We start from the raw sequence: 27,061 nt of genomic DNA, 5'->3' as shown, positions 1-27,061 counted from the left end.
CGTTGTCCTGATGGAAGACGATGCCCTTTCTGTTGATCAGTGTTTTTTCGATTGCTTGCTACAATCTCATCAGTTGTTGATAGTAAAATTTAGTATCAATCGTTCGACCAGGCTGGAGCAGCTCATAGTGGATGATTCCTTTTCAATCCCACAGCATAACCTTTCGAGACACAATGAGACGTCAATCCTGGCTTTGCTGCCATTTGTTGAGCTCCACCACGCTTGGACCATGATCTTTTTCGCATATTATTGTCGTATTTGATCCACTTTTCGTCTCCTGCTATCATTCGCTTCAGAAATGGTTCGATTTCATTTCGTTTCGTTTCAGCAAAGAATCACAGATGTTAATTCGGTCCATTAAATTTTTCACAGACAATTCATGTGATACCAAACATCGAGCTTCTTTTTGTAGTCAGCCTTTTTTAAATGGTTCAAAACCGTTTGATGATGAATGTTAAGTTCCTTAGCGATGTCATGGCTGCTTATGTGACGGTCTTGGTCAATCTTTTCCATAATTTCATCGACTTTTTCAATGATAGGTCGACCAGAGCGAGGTGCATCTTTCACATCGAAATTTCGAACGGAAGCGAGCGAACCATTGTTGTGCTACACGAACTGATACAGCATCGTCTCCGTAAATTTCACAAATTTCATTGGTGGCTTACGTGACATTCCTCCCTTTTTTCAAAATATAGCGAATTTCTTTATTATTTTCACTCATTTTTGAACAGCTGTAACTTTTTTTCAACTTCCCCGATTTTAATTTTTTTAAATGAAGCTTAAAGTCTCACCTTTTCAACACTGTATGGTATGACACAATGTGATTGGTAGCACTGGAGATACTATTGTGATCACATTGAAAGGTGAATTTTGTCCATTTCATTTCCTTCAAAGTAATCCCCTCCCGCTGCAATACACTTATACCAACGAATTCGTCATAGCACTTGGAAAAATCCTCCATCGTGATGGCCATCAGAGCCTTCTTCGATTCAGCTTTTATATCCTCAATTGAGTCAAAACGGTGTCCTCGGAGTGGTCATGTGAATTTGCTGAATAGCCAGAAGTTACACGAAGGTAAGTCAGCCGAATGCGGTGTTTGCGGCACGATATTAGTTGAAAAAGTGGAGAAAAATCACAAACCAAGGCAGTATAAGATGGTACATTATCGCATTTCTTTGTTCAATAAATTCAGACATAGTAAAAATAAAAAGAATTCACTTTTAGAGCCTCACAAAACGACGCGTATCTCAAATACTAATGAATTTTTTGACGTGAAATTTAGCATAGATGTCACTAACAGTACTACCAACTTACAGAAAAAAATTTACCGATTCGAAAAACACGCGAAGCATAAATTAAAAATTCACCTTTCAATTTGATCACAGTTATACGACCGACCAACGGCATCTATTGATAAAATACGAAAAGACTTTTTCGACTACCCAATATACATATTTATATATGTATACCTATGTTATTTAATCACAATTTTTAATACAGATAATATTACATATGGAGAATTTTCTCAGAGATATACATACATATGTATTCTGCCATATTTCCGAAAAACGTTAATATACAAATTATGGGAGTATGTAAGTTCGGGTCCATCCGAACATTTTATACTCGTGCATCTTGCAAGGATCAGGGCGAAATACTAGTACATACTTAGGTGCTGACAAAACTTTATATTGTTGAGGAAGAACTAATCATCCATCATCCGATGAAATCGTGAATAAATTAAAATCAAATTTGGTATCTTCTTGACTTATTTTAAAGTCCATCAACTTAGACTTAGTTTTATTGCTATATTTTAGTTCGCGTCAGCTAATAGGCATTATCTTAAAGACATCTTCAAATGAGATATGTGTGATATGTGATATCAACTCGACCGAAAAGGCTAATTATAATATCTTGAGTTGATGTGGAAAACGTCCAATTGGTAATTCATTATATTACGGATATGAGGTTTGGACCAAGGTATAGACCAATTCCATTCTAACCCCTAAGCCACTCAATTTTAACAAACCTTGACCATTTAGTTTTATAAAAATATCACACCTTTTGAACAATCTGAACGGTTTAAATACAGTTGGAAAGACGGAAATCATTTTGTGGGGTACGAGTATATTGGTAGCAGAGAAAGGGCCGGGCTGATTGCATTAATGTTGGCATTTCTCAAGTATTTTCAAGAGCATATTTTCAAGCAATTTATATATTAATAATATTCACTGACCGACATATTCGGCATAAAACTAGTTAAAATAACGAAAATTATTATAAGTAATAGAATAGGAGTGGGGTGGTATTACATTTAACATGCCACAGACTAATAAAATGACTCCAGGACTTGATCAAGATACCTCACATACCAGTAAATCAGCTGGATGTTTGAAAATGCTGATATGAGCTATGTACATGTGTATGTATATGGAGGCTATGTTAAGCTTTCGTTCAATTTTATCCATTTTAGACACAAGGATACACTATGCTGTGAACACGCTCTCTTATATCCATTGAAATAACTAATAAATAAACTCATCCGGAAATTCGAAAATCTTTACATTAGACACACAGACATACTATTATACCTCACATATTTTCGGTCAAAAGTCTACTGTAGGTACTGTGGTCTACATATACGGCACATATGGGCTTGAACAGTTTTCGTTCGATTTGGACAATTTTGGTCATACTTCTTGATTCGTATCCCGGAAAGTAAATGAATAAAACGGAATTTAAAATTCTGTTCTATAGGACTTAGCATGGTTGTAGTCCGATTTCGCCCATTTTCGCATATTTTCGCGCAGTGACACAGGTTCCGATATAAGTGATTTCAGCTAAAAGAGGGCAATACCACTCCCATTGTCCAACTCCACTCTTTTAAGCTCTCTAATATCATAGTTAGCGATTTAACGTGCTTTCAGTAGTTTCCAACAGTACTGTTTTTTGAGGAGTTAGCGGGGTTATAACCCGATTTCATCCATTTTTACAACACGAATTTAGTTATTATAGTTTTAAAGGTTTGGGCGAAATGTACATTAACCTATTTTTTCCACAGATGCCCTTTGCTATCGCATCCTCTGTGCCAGATTACAGTTCTATGTCTTAGTGCTTAGTTATGACACTTTATAGGTTTTCATTTAATGACATCTACGAACTCGTTCTCCTTTTATTTATCAAGGAACACGTGTACCAAGTTCCATTGCAATTTTAACTCAAGTTTCAGTGTGAACAGACGGCCACTCGGAATCAAACTCGTCTCGTCATCCTGATCATTTATATACAAGTATAAATTACTCCATATCTATCTCGATTAGTTTTGTAAATAATTTATGTGTTCTATGAATAATATGAATAATGTAAAATGTTTATATACTTTCTTACACTAAGCACAAAGCCAAGCCAACACCAATACGTCCAAGGGAACACACTGCTCGCGAAGTGACTAAAATAATCAGAGAAGTGAATTCATCATAGGCAAATTGACGGTAGAGTCCTACGTACTGATGCTGAGTACAAATTTAAAACCCGTAGAGGAAAAAAATGGGCTTACAAGATAGCTTTATATGCCAGCTGGACAATGACCGCAAACATGTAAGTCGGGTTGCGAAAGAATATTTTGATAAAAAATCGATAAAGCTCCTACCATAGTCTACCCAAATCCCTGACTTATATCTTATCTTATCTTATCTGACTTATATCGTATTGAGCATTTATGACAACAAGAGATTTTTATTAGATTGAAGGATTCCTGGGAAAACATACTACAATCGCTTCTTCAGAACGTGGTAGACAGCATGCCTCGACGTTGTTTGACTGTAATAAACGCAAAAGGTGGCAACACTAAATATTGAAGCTCTGCTTAGAAGGTAACCCTATAATAATCGATGATCCAAGTAGAGGTACTTTTTTCAAACCTTTGTTTTATAGACAGACAAGAACATCGCTTCGTTCTATGGGGTCTTGAAAAGTTCCAAGAAGATCCGACATTTTCGAGCCAAATTCTGTTCAGCGGTGAAGCCTATTTCTGGCTCAAAAGGTATATAAACAAGCAAAATTGCCGCGTTTGGGACGAAGAGCAACCTGAAGAGATTCAAAAGCTTCCAATTCATCCAGAAAAACAAGAAAAAACGTTAAGTTCGGTTGCATCGAAGCTAATATACTCTTCACAGGTGCATTTCTTTTAGTAACTATGTGTTCAGTTTGTATGGAAGCTGTATATGCTATAGTAATCCGATCTGAACAATTTCTTCGGAGATTACATTTTTGCCTTAGAAAGTAATCTATGCCGAATTTCGTTAATAAATCTTGTCAAATCAAAAGTTTTCCATACCAGCACTAGATTCCGATAGTTCAGTTTGTATAGCAGCTATATGTTATAGTAAGCCGATCTGAACAATTTCTTCGTATATTACATTATTATCCTTAGAAAATAACCTGTGCCAACTTTCGTGAAGATACATTGTCAAATGTGAAAGTTTTTCATACAAGAACTTGATTCCGATTGTTCAGTTTGTATGGCAGCTATATGTTATAGTTGTCTGATATCGACAGTTCTGACAAATAAGCAGCTTCTTGAAGAGAAAATGACGTTTGCAAAATTTCAAAACGATATCTTAAAAACTGAGGGACTAGTTCGTATATATACAGACGGACAGACAGACAGACGGATAGACAGACGGATAGACAGACAGACGGATAGACAGACGGATAGACAGACGGACATGGCTAAATCGACTCAGCTCAACATAGTGATCATTTATATATATACTTTATAGGGTCTCCGACGCTTCCGTCTGTGTGTTAAAAACTTCGCGGCAAACTTAATGTACCCTGTTCAGGGTATAAAAACGGTTTGGAGTGGTTTGTGGACCGGTGGAATCATCGGTCCATATTTCTTCAAAAATGATACCGGTGAGAACGTATCCGTTAATGGCGGCCGTCGTCATGATAACCGACTATTTGATGCCTGAAATTGCAGCTCGTGATATCCGCGACATTTGGTTTCAAAAAGACGGCGCCACTTCCCGCACATCGTATCAATCAATGGATTTATTGAGGAACACTTCGGTGAGCAGATAACTTCACGTTTTGGGCCGGTCGAAGATCATGTAATATTAGGTTGTCAAAAAAGTCTTGCGGTATTTTCGCTAGTTGGCGCTGAAAGCGCGTAGTTCTAGTTTTATTCGTCGCATCGGGTCATGCTATACCTTTTTGGAAAGCTCATTTCACGCGCTAACACGTGTTTGATTGATTGTCGTTACTTTTAAGTCGTTCGAGAGTTATAGCGTCGCAAACATGGAGCAAAATAAAGGGAAAATACCGCATATTTTACAGTACGACTACGATAAAGGCAAAAATGCATCTCAAGCCGCCAATAAAATGTGTGCAGTTTATGGACCCGATACAGTTTCCATTTCCACCGCACAACGATGGTTTCAACGTTTTCGTTCTGGTGTAGAGGTGGTCGAAGATGCGCCACGCTCCGGAAGGCCTGTCGTCGAAAATTGCGATAAAATCGCTGAATTGCTCGAAAGAGACCGGCATAGTAGCAGCCGTAGCATCGGTCAAGAGCTGGGCATGAGTCATCAAAAATTCATTTCAATTTCAATAAAAAAAAAAATTCAATAAAAATACCGCAAGACTTTTTTGACAACCCATTATTTCCCTTTTTTATACATACATATGTATTTATTTAAATTTAATTTTTTAATGCAATACACCCATAAGCTAAATAGAAAAACAAGCAAAGCAATAAGTTTTTATACATACTTGTATATGTACATATATACAATATGTATGTATATATTATAAGCAGATACATTTTCCAATTAATGACAAATCTTTATTTGAAATAGTAAGGCAAGAATTAAAACGTCGCAATTATGTTTGTTGTTTGTCAAAATTTTACATTCCATTTGACAGAAAATTCAAAATTCAAAATTTGTTTACACCAAAGTAAGTTTTTTCACCCTAACACAACACAAAGAAAAAAGTTATCCCTTGGCGCACAGCCTTAGTTGCATATGCTCAGAAGTGAACTTAGACGATTGACTGTGCAAAAGCGTGTGTGCGAATATAATCCACCCCCATTCAATTAGTCAAATTATAAGGTAACCTTTTTTGGTTCTCAGAAAGTGGTTAAGAATTTAAACTACGCAAGGCAAGACTGCAGCATCGAGACTTCGTTCTAAGCAGGTACTTCGGCAAAAAAAAATACAAAAAACTAAAAAAGAGAGCAACGAGGTAAAGTCATCGCCTACAAACGTAATAAATAAGCAGTTACTAAAAAATAAAAAAAGCGAATGTCTTACTAAAAACTATTATACTCTGTTGCGAGAGCATAAAATAAAAAGTGGCGATCGCAAGATTGAGTCGCGTGATGCGTTGCCAAATATAATTTATGGGAATCGAGCGTATACGGTTTGCGTGCAGTGGCATTATGTGGGATGCAAAAGCAAATTGCCGAAAACATCAAAAAAAAAAAGTAGAATAAAAAGGGATCGGAATGGACACAGTTTTGTTTGATTGTTTTAAGGAATATGCAAACCCTTTATTATTAGTGCAATTTTCCCATAAAGCTCTCTCGCATCACATCAATATGCAAAATTATTCAAATTGCAACTCTGGGTAGTCCGATGCAATGCATCACACTGACTGCACAAAACACTGGAAAATTTTAACGATGCTGTCGAGTTCAATATTTTGCTTCGTCGCTTTTAATTGAACACAGCAGAACGAAAATATTAATGAACAGAAATAATGACTGCGTTTATATTTTATTACATAATGCATTTCACGAATATGTTAATATGTATACAACTAAATAATTTTTCTCAAAACTATGGTTTTTATACATTTGTATATGTGCAACAATTGCATCTGCACATACATATGTACGTACATAAATGAAAGTATTTATTAAATAGGTAACAGGCATGACGTGGATTATCGGTTGACGTTGAATGCTGACGTGCTTTCGCGTAATCGAGGCTCTTTCTGATGTGGCATTAATATGGTTCATTAAATAATTAGTTGTGGTGCAGGTGATGGTTCTTCATCGATATATTAGATATAATTCAATGAATTATTTCGAATTGCTTTTGACTTAAATTCCAAAATGCAAAGTTAGTAAACGCCTGTCGGTGACAGAAAGGTCATAAATATGAATAAGAGATCGTCGCAGTGTGAAATTTTCCAAAAATGCATTTTTTTTGCTGCGCTATCGATAGTATAAACAGTAATAAACGTTCTCTCTAATTTTGAAATCGAAATTCAAATCATTACGATCGCTACAGCATTTCTTGTAGAAAGGGAACAGAGTTGGGAACGGGGCAACTCCAATCTTTAAACGCGTTTTTCTCAGAATGGTGTTTTTAAAAATGGTTTCCACTCTCAAAGGAAGAGTTTTGAAAGTATCTAGTTCCAATTTGGCGAGAATATTTTTAACGTCAATCGTTATCGCGTTATGGAAGCTTTTCTTTTTTTAAATCTTTCCTTTTTTTCTACGAAAAACTGTCGAAAAAAGGGCCAAAATCGATACTTTTTGTTCAAACCGCAGCCATTTTGTCAAATTTAAAAAAAAAGCTTCCAAAGCGCGATAGTGACTTTCTCACAGATTAATAATCTTTTTAAAATTATTGTTTTAGATCAAAATTGCGGCCGCAATCGTGGACATCGTGCAGAACTTTTTTCTACGTGTCATTTCAACAATTTATTTAACTATTATAGACCCAATAAATAAACATAAAAAAACATTTTGTATTTGCCATGTATGTATGTACATATTTATTTATAAAAAGAAAAATTGTTCCGATTAGTTAATTTCAGCATTAAAAAAAAATCGCGAAAATCAGTGATTTTTCGGAGGGTCACACTGAGCTGATGCCTTAAATGTCACATCATATAAAAAGGTAAGTAAAGGATGAACCATTTCGAAGTACCCTATGTTTTTTAAGAAAAAACACAGAAACTTCAAATTTAATAGGGAATGCTTATTATCTTCGAAAGCACCTTTTTTGAAGCTTATTCCCTTTCCCTTCCCTTTTAAACTAGGGCTTCGTCTCAGCTGTTGAATCCAATTTTCGAAGACTCGTTCGAGCATTTCAACTAAAATGTGCCAAGTCGTTCCATACATCAGTCCAAGTGGCTGCGAACTGCGCCAAATCGACTCTTCATGGTCTTCGTGTACGCTCTCAGCTACGGCTGTTAGATTTTCTTCACTGCGTGCTGAACGTGGTCTATTCGGTCGAATGTTATCTAATAATGAATGCTGGGTCTCAAAATAGGTGATGATGTTGCGAATAATACGCTCAATAGGCCGATTATATTGACCATAAGTTGAGCGAAGCGCGCCGAACAAGCTCTTTACAGAACTTGAAAAAGTACCTCTACTTGGATCACCCGTTAAAATATCGGGCAATTCTTGTTTTGTTTGAAGTGGAATGCGGAGATTTCACGTTACAAAGGATTAGGTGGAGACTTTTAAGGCAAAATAAAAAGCCTATTGTACGGTCTTAGAACCTTTATTGACGATTTTATATTTGTAGTTAGTTTTGTGTCGAGAAAGTGACCCCACATATGTATTAAGACCTCAGGATTTCCATTTTTACCCAAACAAGAGCATTGAAACGTTTTCTTTCACAAGGAGTTTTCCTAATTGCAGTTTAGAAAAATGGAGACGTATATTTAGGAAGAATTACCTCGTCGAAACTTAGTACTTATTAATAAAGGCTTCAGAGCGGCCATTGTATCGGGAATAGACTTAGCAGGGAGTTCAATTGCAAGTTCCTTACACAACTTTTTAATATATGTTTTGTCTCCTTACAATATTCATCAAGACTTTTTTACTTCCAATGCCATGTTATACTTAATATTTGAGCAAATTGTGCAAATCGGACCACTATATCACATGGCCTCCCTACAAACCGTCAAAGGGTATTCTGGTTTCGGTGCATTTTCATTTTTTTAACACAGTTTGTGTACATTTAGTTATTGTAACGACAGAGCACTGGAGCTATAGAATAAAATATTTTTCCAAAGCTTAAGAGGTGAAAAGCTTTCAATTACCGGTATTGAGAAATACTAGTTTTATTAAGCCTAAATATAGGAAAATTTTAAGTACAATGAGTGTATTAAGAACTTGAGGTTTGGTGAAATTGATTCTAAATTACAAAATTATACATTTCGGTATGGTTTAAGTCGGTTAAGGTTTCATACCACAGAAAACCAACACTAAATTTTTAATAAAAAAAACTAAAAAAAATATTTTGAAAAATTTTCAACCGTGTTTGGGGTTTAGTGTGTTGGTATAAATTATTCGTTTTATTATTTCATACAAGATAATATTGAGGATCACAAATTGATATATTTTATTAATTTATATAGATAAATAAATGCAAAACACACTATTCGTTTGAGTTTGAGTAAGAAAACAAGAGCATATACACTAGGCGTCAAATGAAAGTATAAATGTAGTATATACTGGCAACCTCAGATCATTAATTTACTTCCTACATTTTTGCTTAAGAATAAATTCATAAAGCATTTTATGTAGAAGCACCGTTATGTAAATAAACAGTTGGAGTAATATTTACACTTATTATTTAGACGAAAAAAATATTTACTGCATCGGGAGTGATTAGTCTTCGCTGGTGAGCCTATGAGTGCGCGTCAAATGAAAGTATAATTTTAGTTTTGGTTAATTTTTTTCAAGGTAAAACTGAATTATACTATATATTTAATACATTTGTATTTATTAAGGGAATTTATGTTATGGTGAACAATTTTTTTTTCTGTTCTTAGTAAAAAATATAAAAAATTGAAGAGAATCGGATCTTAATTGTAGAAGATGGGAAGAGGGGTGAAACGTATCAAAAAAATGTATGAAAAATATTCCATTTCGATCAGAGAGGGGAGAAAAAAGATTTTTGAATAATCCAAGAGAAGAAAGAAGAAGCAAGACTCAATACGGTGGAGGTCCAAAGTCCAAAATTTCTATACACGCTGAGCGACTTGTACGAGAAAAGCTCCTGAAAACCCTGAAATTTTATCACGGGAGTTGATTAAAAGTTTTGGTTTGGATGTTTCCATTAGTACAATGAAAAGAAAATTACAAACATCTGGTTTTAAAAACTATGTCGCAAATAAACGAGCTATGTTTTCCATTTCGAGTAGGAAAAAAGGACTAGAGTTTGCAAAACAATATCCAAATATGCCAACCACATTTTGAGATAAAGTAATTTGGTCCGCTTAATTCAAATTCGAGCTAAGGAGTTAAAAAACATGTAAGGGAGTGTGGTGTAAACCTTCAGATCGCTTAAAACCACAGTGCATACAATCATCAGTGAAGCATGGAGGTTGTTATCTCATGGTTTGGCGCTGTTACTCAAAATTTGGTGTAGGTAGTGTACTTAAATTCGATGGACGAATGATGGTTGCTTCATATGTCGACATTCTTAGCGAAAATTTTAAAATAAATGCGAAAAAAGTTAACTTGGGGTCGTTTATCTTCCAATAAGATAAACGCACATCTCGCCTGACTACTCGCTTTTTTGAAGAAGGCTTAAAGAAAAACTGTCCTGGCCAACTCAGTCACCGGATTTAAATCCAATGAAGCATTGTGGTTAATTTTTGATTCAAAAATACCAAAAAGCAGCCGTACAAACTTGGAATAATTTTTCTTAGAGACGAAGCGTCAACTTGACATTATTCCAATGAAAATATAAGAAAATTTGGATCGAGGCATGCCAAAACGTCTTCCTGCAGTAACTCAGAATAAAAAAGGCAATATTAATTACTAAATTTACTTTTAAACCAAACGTTTCGTATTTTTTTCAAAATTTATACTTTCATTTGACCACTTTTATTTAAGAGTCCCTTTTTTAAAGTGGAACAAATTTTTTTCCTTTCTATTCCGGAAATTTTTTTTAAAATATAATTTGTTACTTAAATACTTATGTACATAAATGTAATAACTAATGTATGAATTATTAGTTTTTTATTTTAATAAAACTGCACTGAAATAACGTCTGTGAAATTTATACTTTCATTTGATGCCTAGTGTATGTATGTATATGCAAAAATAAGCAGGTTCAGAAGGTTGACTTCGGTTGCAAAGTGTGCGGACAAGAACTTGATTTTGATCGCCCAGTTTGCATGGCAGCCACATACATATGTATGTATATGCAATAGTCGTCCGATCTAAAGAATTTCTTCGGATCATCGATATCGGTAGTTCTGACAAATGAGCACCTTCTAGATGAGAAAAGTACGTGTGCAATATTTTTGTTCAATGTCTTAAAAGTCGTTCACTACTTCGCTTATATACAGTCAGACGGACAGAGGCACAGTTGGACAGATTGACGGACGAGACTAAATCGATTCAGTTCATCACACTGATAATTATCATTTTAATCTTAATATATACTTAATACATCCTGTTCAGGGTACAAATATTGAAACATATAGTAAAATGCAGATAAAATGTCCTTCAGAAGGAAACTCCTACACACTCCAAAAACGTGCGTAGTCTTAAACCAACTGTGTAATGTTCATGTTGGGTAAATTATCATAATGAACACTTGGTATTTGAATGGTATACATTTTCCAATATGCAAGTTTATAAACTAAATTCCGATTTACATATGTATGTATGTAATATTAAGTGGATAGTAATTGTTTTTGCGTGTATTGAGCTGATCGATTCTCACATGTCTATGCTTATATAAATTTAAGTGTCAATCACTGGCATTTACGTTTATATACTGTTAATTTGCAAGAAATCGTCTACGAGTGATGTGTGCAATGAGTTCTGTTGACAGATAATTGCCTTGCGTAGAAGATTTTACATATGCACATAACATGTACATGTATGTATGAGATATACAAATCGCTAATCTGACTGTAGCATGTACATACATTCATACATACATACAAGTATGTATACCATCTTGCAAAAAGTACGAGTACAAGTATAATAGCAGAGAACGTATATCATTTGTATTATAATTTACGTTTTCTGATAATAGTTTAGTTCAAATCACTGGCCGTCCAGCGACCCTCGTCGTTTCAACAAGTCTCTGTCTTGTGACCGGCATAGGGTGACACGAATCGGAGCGACATATTCAGGTGAAAAGTTAGAATAGATGTATCGAACTGAAAGCTTGCACACGGTTCTTTTCAAAAAGCTCATTCGAAATCACCGATATCGGCCCACTATGGCATATAGCTGTCATACAAATTGAACGATCAAAATCGGAGTAAAATGTTTTTTTTTAACTATCCAAGTAGAGGTACTTTTTTAATAGCCGTTTTTTGACAGATCACGCGTGAGTCGTGTCAAGCTGTCATGTTGTTTTTATTCAGTATTGTTTGGCATTTCAACATGGAAAGACTTACGCCTCAACAACTTTACAAATCGTTAAGCTTTATTTCGCGCGCTTTGCTCAACTTACGGCCAACATAATCGGCCCACCGAGCGCACTATCCACAATACTATCACCTATCTTGAAGATAATATTCGACCAAATACGCCACGTCCAGCACGCAGTGAAGAAATTATGGCTAAGCTGAGAGTGTACACGAAGACCGCGGAGAGTCGGTTCAAAATTGCTGCATTTGGGACAGGGAGCAACCTCAAGAGCTGCCATTTCATGTTCGAATGATTTGATTTCCGAGATTTTAGCTCGTCATCTCGGCGACATTCGGTTTCAACAAGAGAGCGCCACTTCCAACACTTCGCATAAATCAAAGGATTTATTCAAAAACACTTCGATGAGTAGATAATTTGACGTTTTGGGCCGATAGATTGGGCACTAAGAACGTGTGATATCACACCGTTAGACTTGCCACGAATCATCAAACATTGGACTCAAGGGATAGACCATCTGAACGGTAGCCGCGGCCAACATTTCTAAGACATAATCTTCAAAAAACAAATGCCAAAGAATGTTCTTTCGAAAGATAATAAACATTCCCCCTTAATTTAGAAGTTTCTGTTCTTTTTTTCTTTAAAAAAGTAGATAACTTCGAAATGGGTCACCTTTATCCTTTTATGCCAGAAAAAATATATCTGAAGATATCATAACTTCTATATAGCCGAAGTTAACGCTTTTGAATCAGTTATATTCTACACAGGTAAGTTCAACTCACATACATAAAGACTTTTTCACCAGGGGTTAAATGGTCTAAACATTTCCTTTCAATAGGTAGTCGTGTTAACTCGGATGCATAAACGGCTTTAGAGTTAAGGCCCCGTTTTGCTAATTCTTAGCTCAAAATATAACTATATGCCAAAAGTTTCCATTTAAAAGTCGTAATGAACGCGAATCAAAGAAATATGAAATAAATGTACCATAATATGTAGCTTCTGCTCGTTAATATTGAAAACATTTCGAAATGAAAAGTTTTGCGTGATAGCCCTCAGATGAATTCCATACAGAAAACACCTCAAGTAGAATATTTACCGTTTATGCTTATAGGCTTTACCCTTGTAGAATATAACCGAGTAGAAATGAAACATAAACATGGTATTGCACAGAGGGGGTTCGATCCAAGCAACCATCGCTTCAAGTGCATCCTTGATACCAGACGTTTGAAGTCGACAATAAAAATGACAGTTTTTTCTAAAAATTTTAAAGAAGCATAAATAATATTTGAAGATATTATCATTTAAAATATTAAAACTTTTACCTTTAATATAGGTATGTACATATGTATGTATACTAGTTTCGGTCCTAAAGACTCATTTTAGTAGAATGAGTTTTGAAATGCGTTTATGACTAACATTCTAAGTGTTCTAACGTCGTCTTTACATCACATACTTAGTAGACTTGCGGATTTTTGGCAGTATTCTTTGATTTTTTCTTGGTGCAATAATTGAAAAGGGATCAAGAAATGGAAAATAGCTCAATTTATTATGCAACTTCGTTAACTGTTGACGCACCAACAAATCAGCTACATATTAACGCAGCGGCATCAGCCGCTTCAATAAAGTCAGGTTAGGTCGGAATGCTCTTAGAACATTTTTTTTGTTTTGGCGGCATTCTGCGTACTTCAAAAATACATTTAGAGCTATTTCCATAATAGTTTAAGGAAATTTCAATTCAATTGAGATGGACTAACCGAAATCGATGAAATCATTTTGTCATTCCCATTTTATTGCTTGCATTGCTCATCATAAGCCTCAGTCAAATTTATTTTCGGTCTAATTTAGTTCATACTTAATAAACATATTAGCAAGTGGAAAAAACTATATTTGGAAAAAAAACTATACCTGTAAAAATTACTACTTGATGGCATGAGCGATGGATTATATGGCCCGATATGGTTCATATCCTAGAAATAATGTCTTATTTAAAAAAGTATACATTTATCCTCAAAATATTTGTATAGTAAGTCGATAAATGTTCAGGATAGGTGAACAACAAATTCCCCGATTCAACCTACATCTGATATGAGTTAAGTTCTAATATATTTTCTTACGGTCATTCTGTACAGTTTTATTACAAGAAATCAATATTTACCATATACTCGTATTACTTAGCTCAATAAAAAATTATATATTTTTATTTCTTGCCCGAGTTATCTTAGCAAATTTTAATGTTTTCAAGTGTCCAGATTACGAATTTATTCATGAAAGTAGTGAATATGCTTTTATATGGTGCACTCTCAGACTCCTTAGCGAAAAAATGCGAAAAATTATGCGGAATGTTTTATTAAAAAATCAAACGTGGAAATAGCTAGATTTTTTCTCTACAAAACGTCCTGTTTTACTCAATGAAAATCTCACTTTTGTTTCAAAAGAAAATATTGCTTTAGTTACATTTGTAGAAAATTTCCGAAAATTAGTCTGGAAAAGTTAAGAGGTGGAATATTTGATGGTCGTTCCATGCGGCACTTAATGAAAGATACAGATTTTATTAAGGTTTAGCTGTTCCGGAAATAAGCTAACCCTTTAAGCACCAAATAATGAAAAAAATCTGCAAAATATGCTGACAAACTTTTAGACTCTTTGAGCAAATATGAGTTCCAAATCAGATTATCACCGCAAACATCTGCTTAACTATTGAGATAATTGGAAAATTATAGTGAGGAACAGAGAGCGCCTCCAGCAGAACCTAAAAGTGTTGGAAAAAGGATATCAAAGTAAATGTAAATGGGATGGTCATGGTTAAAAAGAGATTGTCAACTGGAAAATTATACAAGCAACGCTTCATGAAAGGAGTTTTATTCAAATATAGCATATGTTTTAGACATTTTTCTTTCTCTTTATTCCGTTGTATGCTTATTTTCCAAACAACTGAGCACTGATATTATAAAAAATCTGTTCTTTTATTTGCTGTTTCCTGATTTTTGTGATGTAAAATGAGAAATAAAGTTTTAAAAATACAAATTCTAGCTGAAAATAAGATTTTTTCAATATGGATGTCGAGGCTTCGAATGAACGGGTATTATAATAATGTATTTGGATGGGGGGAAATAAACATTTACTTGGCACATGAAGATTATTATATTAAATATATCTTTATACAGTTTAATATAATGGTGGAAAAATTACAAATCGACCTTCTAATATCAAATCCTACTAAATTGAAAAAAAAACACATTCTAAATCCTAGATATGAGGGTGCTTCATTGCAATGTATAATACTGTAATCAGTTCGTGTATCGAATAGAAAAATTTCACAAAAGAAAACGATGTGGACCAAGTTTTGAGAATCTTTCAGAACTTCTTCTGTAATGACTTCAATGTTATGGTGTTTGTGCAGCAACGCGTGCTCGTTTTCATGCGACGAAGTGTTGAAAAAGAGCATTCAGAGCTCGCATTCGTCACAGCAAATATGCAGGACATGCGAGTAAAACTATAAATTATGGGGTATATGTAGATCTACATCACAGTTCTTCAACGTTTCCAATGCAGTAGTCGGTAACTTGTTGTCTTTTTATTTTTGCTTCTACCCAATGGCACAGCCAGTGATCAAGTTCACACGTCGCACGACGTTATCCAAAAATCTGTCAATCTATCATCCTATCAAGCAGTCAATAAGATTTTCCATTTCTTTGGTTCTCAAAGCACATACTTTTTCTGGAAGCTGCAAACTCGGTTGAAATCCATCCGATACTTCTTTAGGAAAGCGCGTCTTCAAATCTTCACCGATTGTATCCAACAGAGGGATGTACACTGAGACCCTTTAGCATTCTTCATAAGTTCTCACGCAAAAATTTTCGCGTTTTGTTTGTCGGCCGCAGTTTCTTGGTTTTTCTTTGTCAAATTTCAGTTCCACTTTTTTCGTGTCTGAATAAATGGATCGAAAATGTTCCTCAGCTTTTTGTCCTCGATTTCCATACGTTACAAGCAACGTATGTATCATATTTGATGCCTCTGCCAGAACGATCGATTCTTTCTGAATCACGCGGAGTGAATAAGTTAGAGATAGAACATCACATAGGCAAAAAATCCCTATTATAAATTGAAATTTGCCAGGGCTGCGATGAGTATCGTTGCTTTTCCCGTTGTTTCCTTATTTTTCCAGCTACTAATTTTCTAAGTTGGAAAACTTGGAGGATCAGAATGTATCAAACGAACATATCAAAGATGGAGGTGAATGCAGCATCTATTTAAAGTACTCTTTCAAGCCGCGTCACTTCAAATTTAGCACTTTCAGTCAGTGGCGTAGCCAGGGGGGGCTAAGGGGGTCGTCGGCCCGGGCGCAATGTCTTGGGGGCGGCAAAACGATCTTCGCTGTTTTTTAAAACTCCAATTCGGGCCAAAATTCCTGCAAATTGTGTCAAAAGTGTACAAGATATAGGGCGAAAATGGGTTTTTTCTATGGCTATTAATAAGATGTCTTGTAAATTTACTATCAATTTTCTCAAAAACCGTATTGTGAGAATTTTGGAACTTCAGGAACTTCTAGTTCCTAAATTTTATATGCTTAATATCGAAGATATTTTGTAAAAATTCACTTTTGTTCGAACCACCTCATGAAACTTGTAGGTAGGTAGAGATAGGGGGGCGGCAGAACATCCTTGGTCCCGGGCGCCCGAAGTTGTAGCTACGCCACTGCTTTCAGTTATGGAGCTGATTGGACTTATTAACAATTTAATCTGCATACGTTGCTTCACTTGGGGGGTATCTTAGCATTATTAATTATATTCCAAAATGGATTGCTTGTGGATTATATTTCTGTTACTTTATATTTTTTCAGAGTAATAAAATTACTAATAAGCCATTTAGACCTTGGGAGGCTGACTGATATAATCGAATTTATGGCATTTGGTGCGAAGATACTATACACATTCGAATATCCTAATTCGCAATGAACTTCACTTAGATATGTACTATTAAAACCCCGACTTCAAAATAGCCAAGGCACTCCTTTTTGTATTGGCGGCCTTCGACCGCGCTTCAAAAAAGTAACCCAACCGAGGGAAATCATCAGCTCTTTCGCTTAGTACTCCTTCTTGAGTTTGGGGATTATGTGCTTGGAAATATAATTTTTAGTGGTTTCGAGCCTCGCCCTATACATACACATACATATGTACCATAAATTAAGTTGAACTCTTAGTAAACTGCAAAACATAATAAGCAGTAATTAACTACGCATCCACTCACCATCATGAATTTTTGGTCCTCAAACTGGTGATCACTGGTTCGATGTAGGATATGCATTTGTAAATATGGTTTTAACTTCACGAACTAATTTGATGAACTTTTACAATTTTAAGAGTGTAAATAATAATTACAGGTACGAAGAATATCCGCTATTAACTTTTATGATACACTAATGGCACTAAAAAAGGCAACTATATGATAATTCATATTGGCAATTAAACGCTGATTGCACATTCCTTTTCAGGATCACTCGGCTACCAATGAAGTAGGAATTTGAATTTGATTTTTTACAAATTACAACTGAAAATCTGGTTTTACACTTCACACTATTAACGCATTAACGACGGCTTTCACAAAACTGTTTGTATGTATGTATGTACATATTTAAATATAATAACACAAGATAATATTCATATGCGACTGGCGTTAGTTGAAACTTTAAAGCTTTACCAGTCTGTATTGACGACTTTGTTCGGTTCTTATTTTTGTAAAAATGTATGTATACATACACAAAGGACTTATGTATTGACTTTCAGTTGCGTATTTCGATTTTGTCACATGCATGTGTTTTACTTGATAATGATTTTTTTTGGCGTCCTTTTGGCGAAAAGCGAAAGAAAAAACAAAAACAAAGCGCGACGCACTACAATGGGTTGGCGTTGAATATCAGCAGCAACCCGAAAACGACATTTACCCTTGTGCAGTCAGAGACGGTAGTTTTCGACTGAAACTAAATTTTCTGGTTGGACGTAAAGACCTTTAGGGTATATAGGTAAACAACTACTACTTCTGTCGCGACTGCCGCTGATGCCATGGTAGCTGTCGAGCAGAGAACACAGATGCTGTTGCGTTGCTTTCGGCTGCACTGCCTCGGTTGTTGTTTCCATATTGTTTTACTGGCCAGTAGATCTCCTGCTATGTGCAACTTCAACAATGCCACTGGGGTGAACAGTTCGTAGCAGCTTCAAACTGACATACTACAATGAGTCAGATAAGGCACGAGAACAGTTGTCTCGCTTTCGGCCGTTTCAACAAAGTGTACAACTATAGCCCGAAAGCGCATTCGCTCTTTCGGCTGCATGCTTCTGCCTGCGGCAAAATCTCATTTGTCGAAACCATCTCTTTATATTTCCCAGCCTGATGCTATTGCACATACTGTTTTTTACATATGTATGTGTATGATATTTCGCCAGGTGCGAACGCTTCACCATAAGACGCAGAGGAACACACTCTCTCTCTCTCTTAGCTGATAAAAGAGTACTTCGGTTTATATAAGTGTATAATAAGAGAGACCTGAAAGCTCAAACAAGTGAGATATACATATGTACCAATATACATATGTATATCCTTGCTTTGCCGTAAGACTTTACTTTACTAATAATAAAAGCGTTGTATGTGTACATATGTATGTATGAACTTTAACTTAAAAAAAAAATAATAAGAAAAAATAATTCGAGCACTTAAAAGCTTTTACGACATCATTGTTTTGTTTTCTAATTAAATGTTAAATAAAGAATTGAAAATTTCAGAACAGTTTTTTACTTAGACATTTCCAGAATTTTCATAAAGCAGCCCACACCCCGGAAAAATGGACATCAAAGTGGTGGCGATATCCCCAAAACTGAGGAACTTGGCTAAATCGATGCAGCTTGTCCTGCTGATCAATTATATACCGCCATGGACACATAAATAGCGCACTGGGTCATCAAATAAAAAACATCTATTTAATCCCTAAGTTTATCACTTACGAATTTAACGAGGCAAGAGTTTTATTATAAAAATTATTCACTTTCATATTACTAAAACCCTAAAACAATGCATATTTTGTAATCGTTGATAAACCCGAAATCATCAAGTGTCATCACCCACTTTTTGACATCGTTTCTTTGGGATTGCATACCAAGCCTCCTCAATTCCTGCCCATAAATCATCAAAATTTTTGAAGTTTTTGTTTGCTATTTCGGTCTATAAATTTTCTTTTGAATTCAGATCCGAGCTTTGCGCAGGTCAATCCAATATTCCTATTTTTTCATTGTCGAGCCAATGCTTTACTCGCTTGAGGTGTATTTCGGATCATTATTTTGCATAAATGTATAGTTTATGGACATGGATTCAAAGACAAATGGCTCCATTATATTTTTAAGTCTACCCCAATACTGATGCCGATACATTTTACTCTTTAGGCGAACAATTAGCACAACGCCGTACCATGAAGACGCGCCACAGACCATGACACTTCCACCACCGTGCTTTATGTGTTTTTTGATGTACCTAGGGTTAAGGGCGTGTCACGGTATAAATGTTTTTGCATCGATCATAATTCCTTGGCTGACTTAAAAGGATCTGATTTGCTCTTCCGTACAATGGTTTTGTCAACACTAATATCTGTTTTATGTGGTCTTCGTTTTCTTAATATCTTCGCAAAATCAAATTAAAAGCACGGGAGACCTTCACACAAAATTCAAAATAAACTGCGAACCTAAAAAATTACTATTTATGTGTTCACTTCAACAAGACACAATATGATTGCCGCTTACAAAATTTAATAGAATCTAAACGGTAGCTTCATAACGGTAACAAGTAGATACATACCACATTTTTTCAGCTACTTTACGATTATAGAAATTAGAAGTAATATTGGATTCGGATCTGTGCTATTTTAATGTCCACGACTGTATGTGCATAAAACAAAAAAAAAAAATCTCTTAATATTAAAAGCTCAGAAACTTGTAAAAACCTGGCATTAACTCGATCTAATTACTTTTCGATCGATTGATCGGTATCGGCCAGTATCGTCCAAAAGAATCGGCAATGGCATCAGCATACTTAACCGCTTTTTTTTTAATATGCAATCCAGGGCTTTTTGTTTCTTTGCTTTTTTAAATATTTTAAAGTTTAAATAATTAATGAATCCTAGCAAAGCCTATTTACCAATCAACTTAGTGCCTATTTGCTTTCCAACTCAACCTGGGCTTCTGTCATTATTTCTTTGATTGCGATGTTACAAATAAAGCTGGAGCATATTAAAAATGATGAAACAGAAATGTCAATGCTAAAAGCTAAGACAGCATATTCTGTGCCAGAGTTGTTTATTTCAATGGTGCTTGATCCTCGCTTTAAACACAAATATTTTTCAACTGAGGAATTTTTTTGCTAGTAAATTGTTATATTTTATAAAAGCAAAAACATAGAAGGATGGAGTCATGTGTAGAAGTTCACGCAAGTGAGGAAAGTTCTCTGATCGCCATTCACTTGCCAGAAACAATTCTTTTTCATACATATATGTAATTCAAGCAGCTCACGACTTCCGGTCTTTGACAAAGTATTCTCTGGGTAGTCTAAGAACATCCGTTTGAAGGAAAAACATCCCCTCCGCAGAGTTGTGCGCTGGGTTGGGACCCGCCACGTAAAATATCATGCCAATGAAAAGGAACAACAAGCCTCGGATGAGTGACCACCCTTTTGATGACGACCATGGAAAACGAAATAAGGACTACGAATTGAGGGCGTGCACGTGGAATGTCCGGTCCCTTAATTGGGAAGGTGCCGCTGTCCAGCTGGTTGATGTCCTCGTGAAAGTAAAAGCTGACATCACCGCCGTCCAAGAAATGCGATGGACGGGGCAAGGACAGAGACGAGTAGGACCTTGTGGCATTTACTACAGTGGCCATATAAAGGAGCACAAGTTTGGTGTGGGACTCGTGGTGGGAGACAGACTCCGTCGCCAAGTACTATCATTCACTCCGTTGAATGAACATCTAGCCACAATCCGCATCAAAGCGAGGTTCTTCAACATATCGCTGATTTGCGCCCACTCCCCGACGGAAGAGAAGGACGATGTGACCAAAGATGCCTTCTATGAGGGCTTGGAGCGCTCTTATGAGAGCTGCCTCCGCCACGATGTCAAAGTCGTGCTTGGCGACCTTAACGCCAGGGTGGGCAAAAAAGGTATCTTTGGCACTAAGGTCGGTAAATTCAGCCTCCATGACGAAACATCCCCAAATGGGTTGAGGCTGATCGACTTCGCCGGGGCCCGAAATAAGGTTATCTGTGGTACTAGATTCCAGCACAAGAGAATACATCAAGCTATCTGGCTGTCTCCGGATAGACGGAAGACACGTCTCCAGTGTTCTAGACGTGTGTACGTTCCGAGGTCCTAACACCGACTCGGACCACTATCTTGTTGCAGCCAAGATTCGCACACGCCTCTGTGCAGCAAAAAACGCTCGTCAACAAACACAAGGAAGGTTCGACGTCGAGAAGCTGCAATCACAACAGACAGCCGAACGATTTTCTACTCGGACTGCACCCTGCTCTCTGAGAGCACTCGTCAACAACTCGCTATAAGGGAACTGTGGGACGGCATTTCAAACTCCTTACGTACAGCTGCAACCGAAACCATTGGTTTTCGGAAAATGCAAAAAAACAACTGGTACGAGGAGTGCCGTGTCGCAGCGGAGAGAAAACAGACTGCCTATCTCGCAACGTTACGATCGACCACAACACGTACGGGATGGGCTAAATACCGAGAGTTGAAGAGGGAAGCGAAATGCATTTGCAGACAGAAAAAGAAAGAGGCCGAAATGCGTGAGTATGAAAAGCTTGATAAGCTGTCCGACTGGGGTAATGTTCGAAAATTCTACGAAAAAATGCGGCGGCTTACAAAAGGTTTCAACACCAGAGCATACTCTTGTAGAACCCCCAAAGGTGATCTAGTCACCGATGCCCAGATCATACTTAAATTATGGAGGGAACACTTCTCCAGCCTGCTGAATGGCAGTGAACGTACAACGCCAGGAGGAGGCGAACCCGATTCCCCAATAGATGACGATGGAGGAGACGTTCCATTGCCCGACCATGAAGAAGTTGGAATAACAATTACCCGCTTGAAGAACTTCTTTACTGGCGTAGACAACGCTTACGCGATTATAGCCGAGTTAACAACAGCGCGCCAGTCGTTTCTTTTTTTCGCTACGTGGCGCCAATTGGATATTCCAAGCGAAGCCAAGTCCTTCTCCGCTTGGTCCTTCCAACGGAGTGGAGGTCTTTCCTCTTCCTCTGCTTCCCCCGGCGGGTACTGCGTCGAGTACTTTCAGAGCAGGAGTGTTTTCGTCCATCCGGACAACATGACCTAGCCAGCGCAGCCGTTGTCTCTGTTCATCGGGAGAGGGCTTTACTTTACAATTGTCGCGTTGACAAGAGTGATTTTGCGTTGGATTTCAAGGCTGATATTGTTGTTGGTGTTAATACTGGTTCCAAGATGTACGAAATTACCTACGACTGTAAAGAATGCGATGACTGTTTATTTGATGTCAGAAGATACATATTTCGTCTTGTCCTCGTTCGCAACCAGACCTATTTGCTTGGCTTCCTTCTGTCTGTGTTTTGAACATATTCATCGATTTCATTTTTTAAAAAAATATAAAAATCGACTAATTTGGAAATTCATACTTCGCGGATATGACCTTTGCGGAAAGCTCCTGGGTGGGATCGTTCGACACCTTTAATTTATTTTCCAATCCTTCTATTTGACTTATTCTACGCTTTCTTTTTGACTTTGCACTTTCTGCACCAAACGAAATAAGATTCAACAGCACGAAAAAAAGTATACTGAACTGATTGAATTGAATGATATTTCATTCAAAGTAATGGAAACTTGAAAAAATTTGAACTTCTACGACTCCTATTTCTATAACTCAAAGTTCTCCATTAATCGAACTCTTGAATTGGTTTTCCTTACTGCAATGCAATTGAATGCCTTATAAAATATATTATAACATTTATTTACTAATTTAAGAAAACGCTTCTATATTTTGGAAGTGAAATTCTAAGTAGCAAAACTCCTGCATTGATAACGATATTTAATTTGGTTTAAAAGTAAAATTCTCTGACAGCATTGTTCATTTTACCGCTAGTTATCAAGAGAAAATTAAATGACAAGAAACACGAAAGAGAAACGGCTAGACAGTCTCTTAATTTCCATCTTTAACTAAGTGTTTGTGGCGCAATCCATATTGGTACAAACAAAAGTTCGAGTTACTCTCCAACCATTCGAGGTTGATTTCAAGCCACGCCCAACTTACTGTTTTCTGTTCAAGAAGGCTGGACGTTTGTGTTAGCTCCGAAGCGTGCTTGCAGCATTTAAAACATTGAAGGCCTACGGAGCCGCACACATACAGGGGAGAATCACTAAACCACTCACGGCCACGGCTACGAGTGATTTCACGCCGGCTACCGATCAATACAAACCGACCCGAACATGAGGTACATAAATATAGGTACACAGAACTGATGCACACACATACCATACATATACATTTTTCTTACCAGCCGCTATGTACACAAATGCTTTATGTGCTCGTGGCTGTAGTCGTGTGCACTACAGGCATAGTATTACAGCGATTTTGCCCTTAAGGGAGGTGGTGGCATTGGCTTGCGCTACTGGCGGGGTTGTGGCAATAAGCAGGCAACCTGGGCGTTATTTTCGTTTTGTTTCACTTGTTTTGAGCGATGATTACATCTAAACATCATTCGCAGGCTTCATCTTCTGATTTTCGACAGCGAATCAACAGCGCATAGCTGTTGTTTTTTTACCTCGTGCGTGGACAATACGCAAACAGCCAATTCGTATTCTTAATTTAATATATTTAATCTCTCGTATTTAGATACAATACTGGTCTACAGTGGTTTTGCTGTCCTAGATATAAGATCGATTTTGAATACATACATACCTACATATATACATACATACATATGTATGTACATATATTTGTGCTCACAATTCATGAAGCTATCAATAATTTTGTACGATTTGCTCTCGCACATATTTACATTTTTAAATTCATATTTTCATTACAAAAATCAAAAATCTCGAAACAAATTAACATACACATATGTATGTATACATAGATATTTATAATATCAGTTTTGTTTTGAACAACAAGGATACATCTCAATAAATAAAGAAAAATGTCGAAAACCTGTGTAATATTTCAATAAAACTCCATTTTTTATAATTTTCTTGTCGACAATCTCTTTTTTAGGTCCAGCACTAATCTGATATGATGTGGCGATCCCATCGACCTTTTTTCGCCAATTTTAGATTCTAAATTGTAGATTATCCTCAAACTTATCCAAATGATTGCGGAGACCAGCCGAACTTGGAACTCATATTTGCCTTCTCGAGTCTGAAAGTTTTTCAGCATATTTTTCACAATTTAATGCTTTATGATCACCTGCGACATTTTCGACTAATAACAAAAAACATTTTCAAGCTTCAATATCCGAAACAGTCATAACCTCGATAAAATCTGTATCTTTCATTAATTGTTGTATTAGAGGACCATCAAGCTTCGGAAGTCTTCAACGAATGTACATAGTTAAGACAATAGTTTTTAATGTCCCTATACGATGGACATTACGTCTCGTATTAAATCACTGAGTTCATTTTGAAAAATAACTTTGGCGTAGATGTTTTACCCTTTCATCCACTTTCAGCTAAAGACTTGTCTCGTAGGGGTGAGTAAATCAACAAATTTTGTAAACTTTAAATCTAGATAACTCAACGCTTTGGACAATATATAGCCGTATTTCGTAAAGATTCTTTAACAAATAAAAATGGCTTCCATACTTGAGTTTCACCCAACAGTCTGTATGGTAGCTTTGTATACTATATAGTGATCCCATATCGGCGAGCAGGTTCTTGGCGAGAAAAGGACGTGTGTACCTACATATGTACTACATATTATATATTTATGTACTTCACATATCTTATCTTTACCGTAAAACTTTTTGTAATATTATGTAATGCAAGCGAATATATGTATGTATGTATGTATGTACATAAGAACTTTACCATGTAAAAATAATAATAAGAAAAAATAGTTTAAAAATAATCGCAAATATATTTTCTTCGATTTTTTCCTTTATAGTAAAGAACTTTTATCCCGCTGGACGACATCGTCTCTCACGTAGAAAGAAGCCACACTATTCTGCGCAGAACTTTATTTTGAAAAGCTCGAATTACATTCGCTGAATACAGCCCATAATTTGAATGTCATCCTGGTTTTCAAAAACATAATTTTTTTCTAATAATTGAAAGTGAGTTATAATTAAAATTATTTATTAGTTAATTATGAAAATTAAATGTCAATATTTTGTTGAAATTTCTTTGCTTTTTATGACAGTTTTAATACGTTTCGGCATAGAATCCCCTAATAATTTTTTAACAGGTACATACATCCATGTACCACACATTTTCGGAAATTGAAAAATTTTATTTTTCATTACTTTACTCTTTAGCATATGCCAAAGTTCGAATTCGAATTGGGGCTATTTGACATGTATGGTTTCTTGAATGGAGTAATTGCCATATTTTATTAGCTTAAAAGAGTAGTGAAAATTAAAAAGCTTGATTATAAAAGATGAACCATTTCAGGGTCCCCTACTTTTTGAAGGAAAAAACACAGAAAGTGCGCCAAGTCCTTCCACACGTCGGTCCGAGTTGCTGCGAACGGCGCCGAATCGACTCACCACGATCTTCGTGTACACTTTCAGATATGGCTGCTATGTACATTTTCTTCATTGCGTGTGTCCGTCGAATATTATTCCATATTTAATGCTGGGTCTCAAGGTGAATGATAATGTTGCGAATAGTACGCTCTGTCTGGCGTGTGTTCTTTACAGAACAGGAATTTTCGTAATAAAGTTGAACAATTCGGAAACATTGTTCTGGCCTAAGTCTTTCCACGATGAAATGCCAAACAATACTGAACTAAAAAAAATAATATGACAGCTTGACATGTCTCACGAGTGATCTGCCAAAACAAGGCTATTGAAAGAAGTATCTCTACTTGGATCACCCGTTAGTTGTACATTTTTATATATTTTATAACTACACCAATAAATTCAAGATCACCAATTTCATATTAAGAAAAAATATCCAGATAATTCGAGGTCCTCTTTTCTCGACCTATTAGCCACTAATTTTTGAACCGTTCTCCGACTTTAAGGATCACGTAGGAAGACGAAAAATTTATTTTGAATGCATCAGAAAATAAAACATTTTTCCAATCATCTCAGATCTTAGATACATACATATGTATGTATGTATATGTATGTGTTTTAATACCATTGCCAATTTCTATATTATCCGAGTTGACAAACTCGCTCTTCATATGCTCTGAATTTTTAAAGTGATTCGACGAACTCAGTTACTTTAAGATACGCCCTCCTGTTATATTGGGTAGTCGAAAAAGTCTTTTCGTATTTTTAATCAAACTTCAACTTATTTTTTTTTTATATTTATAATGAATTTTAATGAACCAAATATATACAATTTTGGTCGACCACTTTTGTCATTTTTTCGCTAGAGACATTATTCCATCATAGTACAACTTTTCTGGTTTCTCGGCGAAAAATTGCGACAAGTAATTCTCACAG

General features: G+C 36.1%; 1 protein-coding gene across 4 annotated transcripts in view; it reads right to left on the bottom strand.

Moving 5' to 3' along the window:
• LOC126763455 (transcription factor AP-2-epsilon) overlaps positions 1-27,061 on the bottom strand; it is a 112,382-nt gene that overhangs the window by 45,842 nt on the left and 39,479 nt on the right. The window contains exon 1 of one of the 4 annotated variants that reach the window (XM_050480984.1): positions 17,621-18,485. The exons of 2 other annotated variants lie outside the window; for them this stretch is intronic. In XM_050480984.1, the coding sequence (XP_050336941.1) occupies positions 17,621-17,677 (57 nt within the window). In that variant the 5' untranslated portion in view covers positions 17,678-18,485. Of the gene's footprint in view, positions 1-17,620; positions 18,486-27,061 lie in introns of those variants that run through there. One more of the 4 variants, XM_050480985.1, reaches the window with a different exon arrangement.

The sequence above is a fragment of the Bactrocera neohumeralis genome, chromosome 6 (assembly GCF_024586455.1).
Source record: "Bactrocera neohumeralis isolate Rockhampton chromosome 6, APGP_CSIRO_Bneo_wtdbg2-racon-allhic-juicebox.fasta_v2, whole genome shotgun sequence".
In the NCBI taxonomy this organism is placed as follows: Eukaryota; Metazoa; Arthropoda; class Insecta; order Diptera; family Tephritidae; genus Bactrocera; species Bactrocera neohumeralis.
Note: the sequence above shows the minus strand (reverse complement) of the source record. Positions and strands in the feature narration are given on the sequence as shown.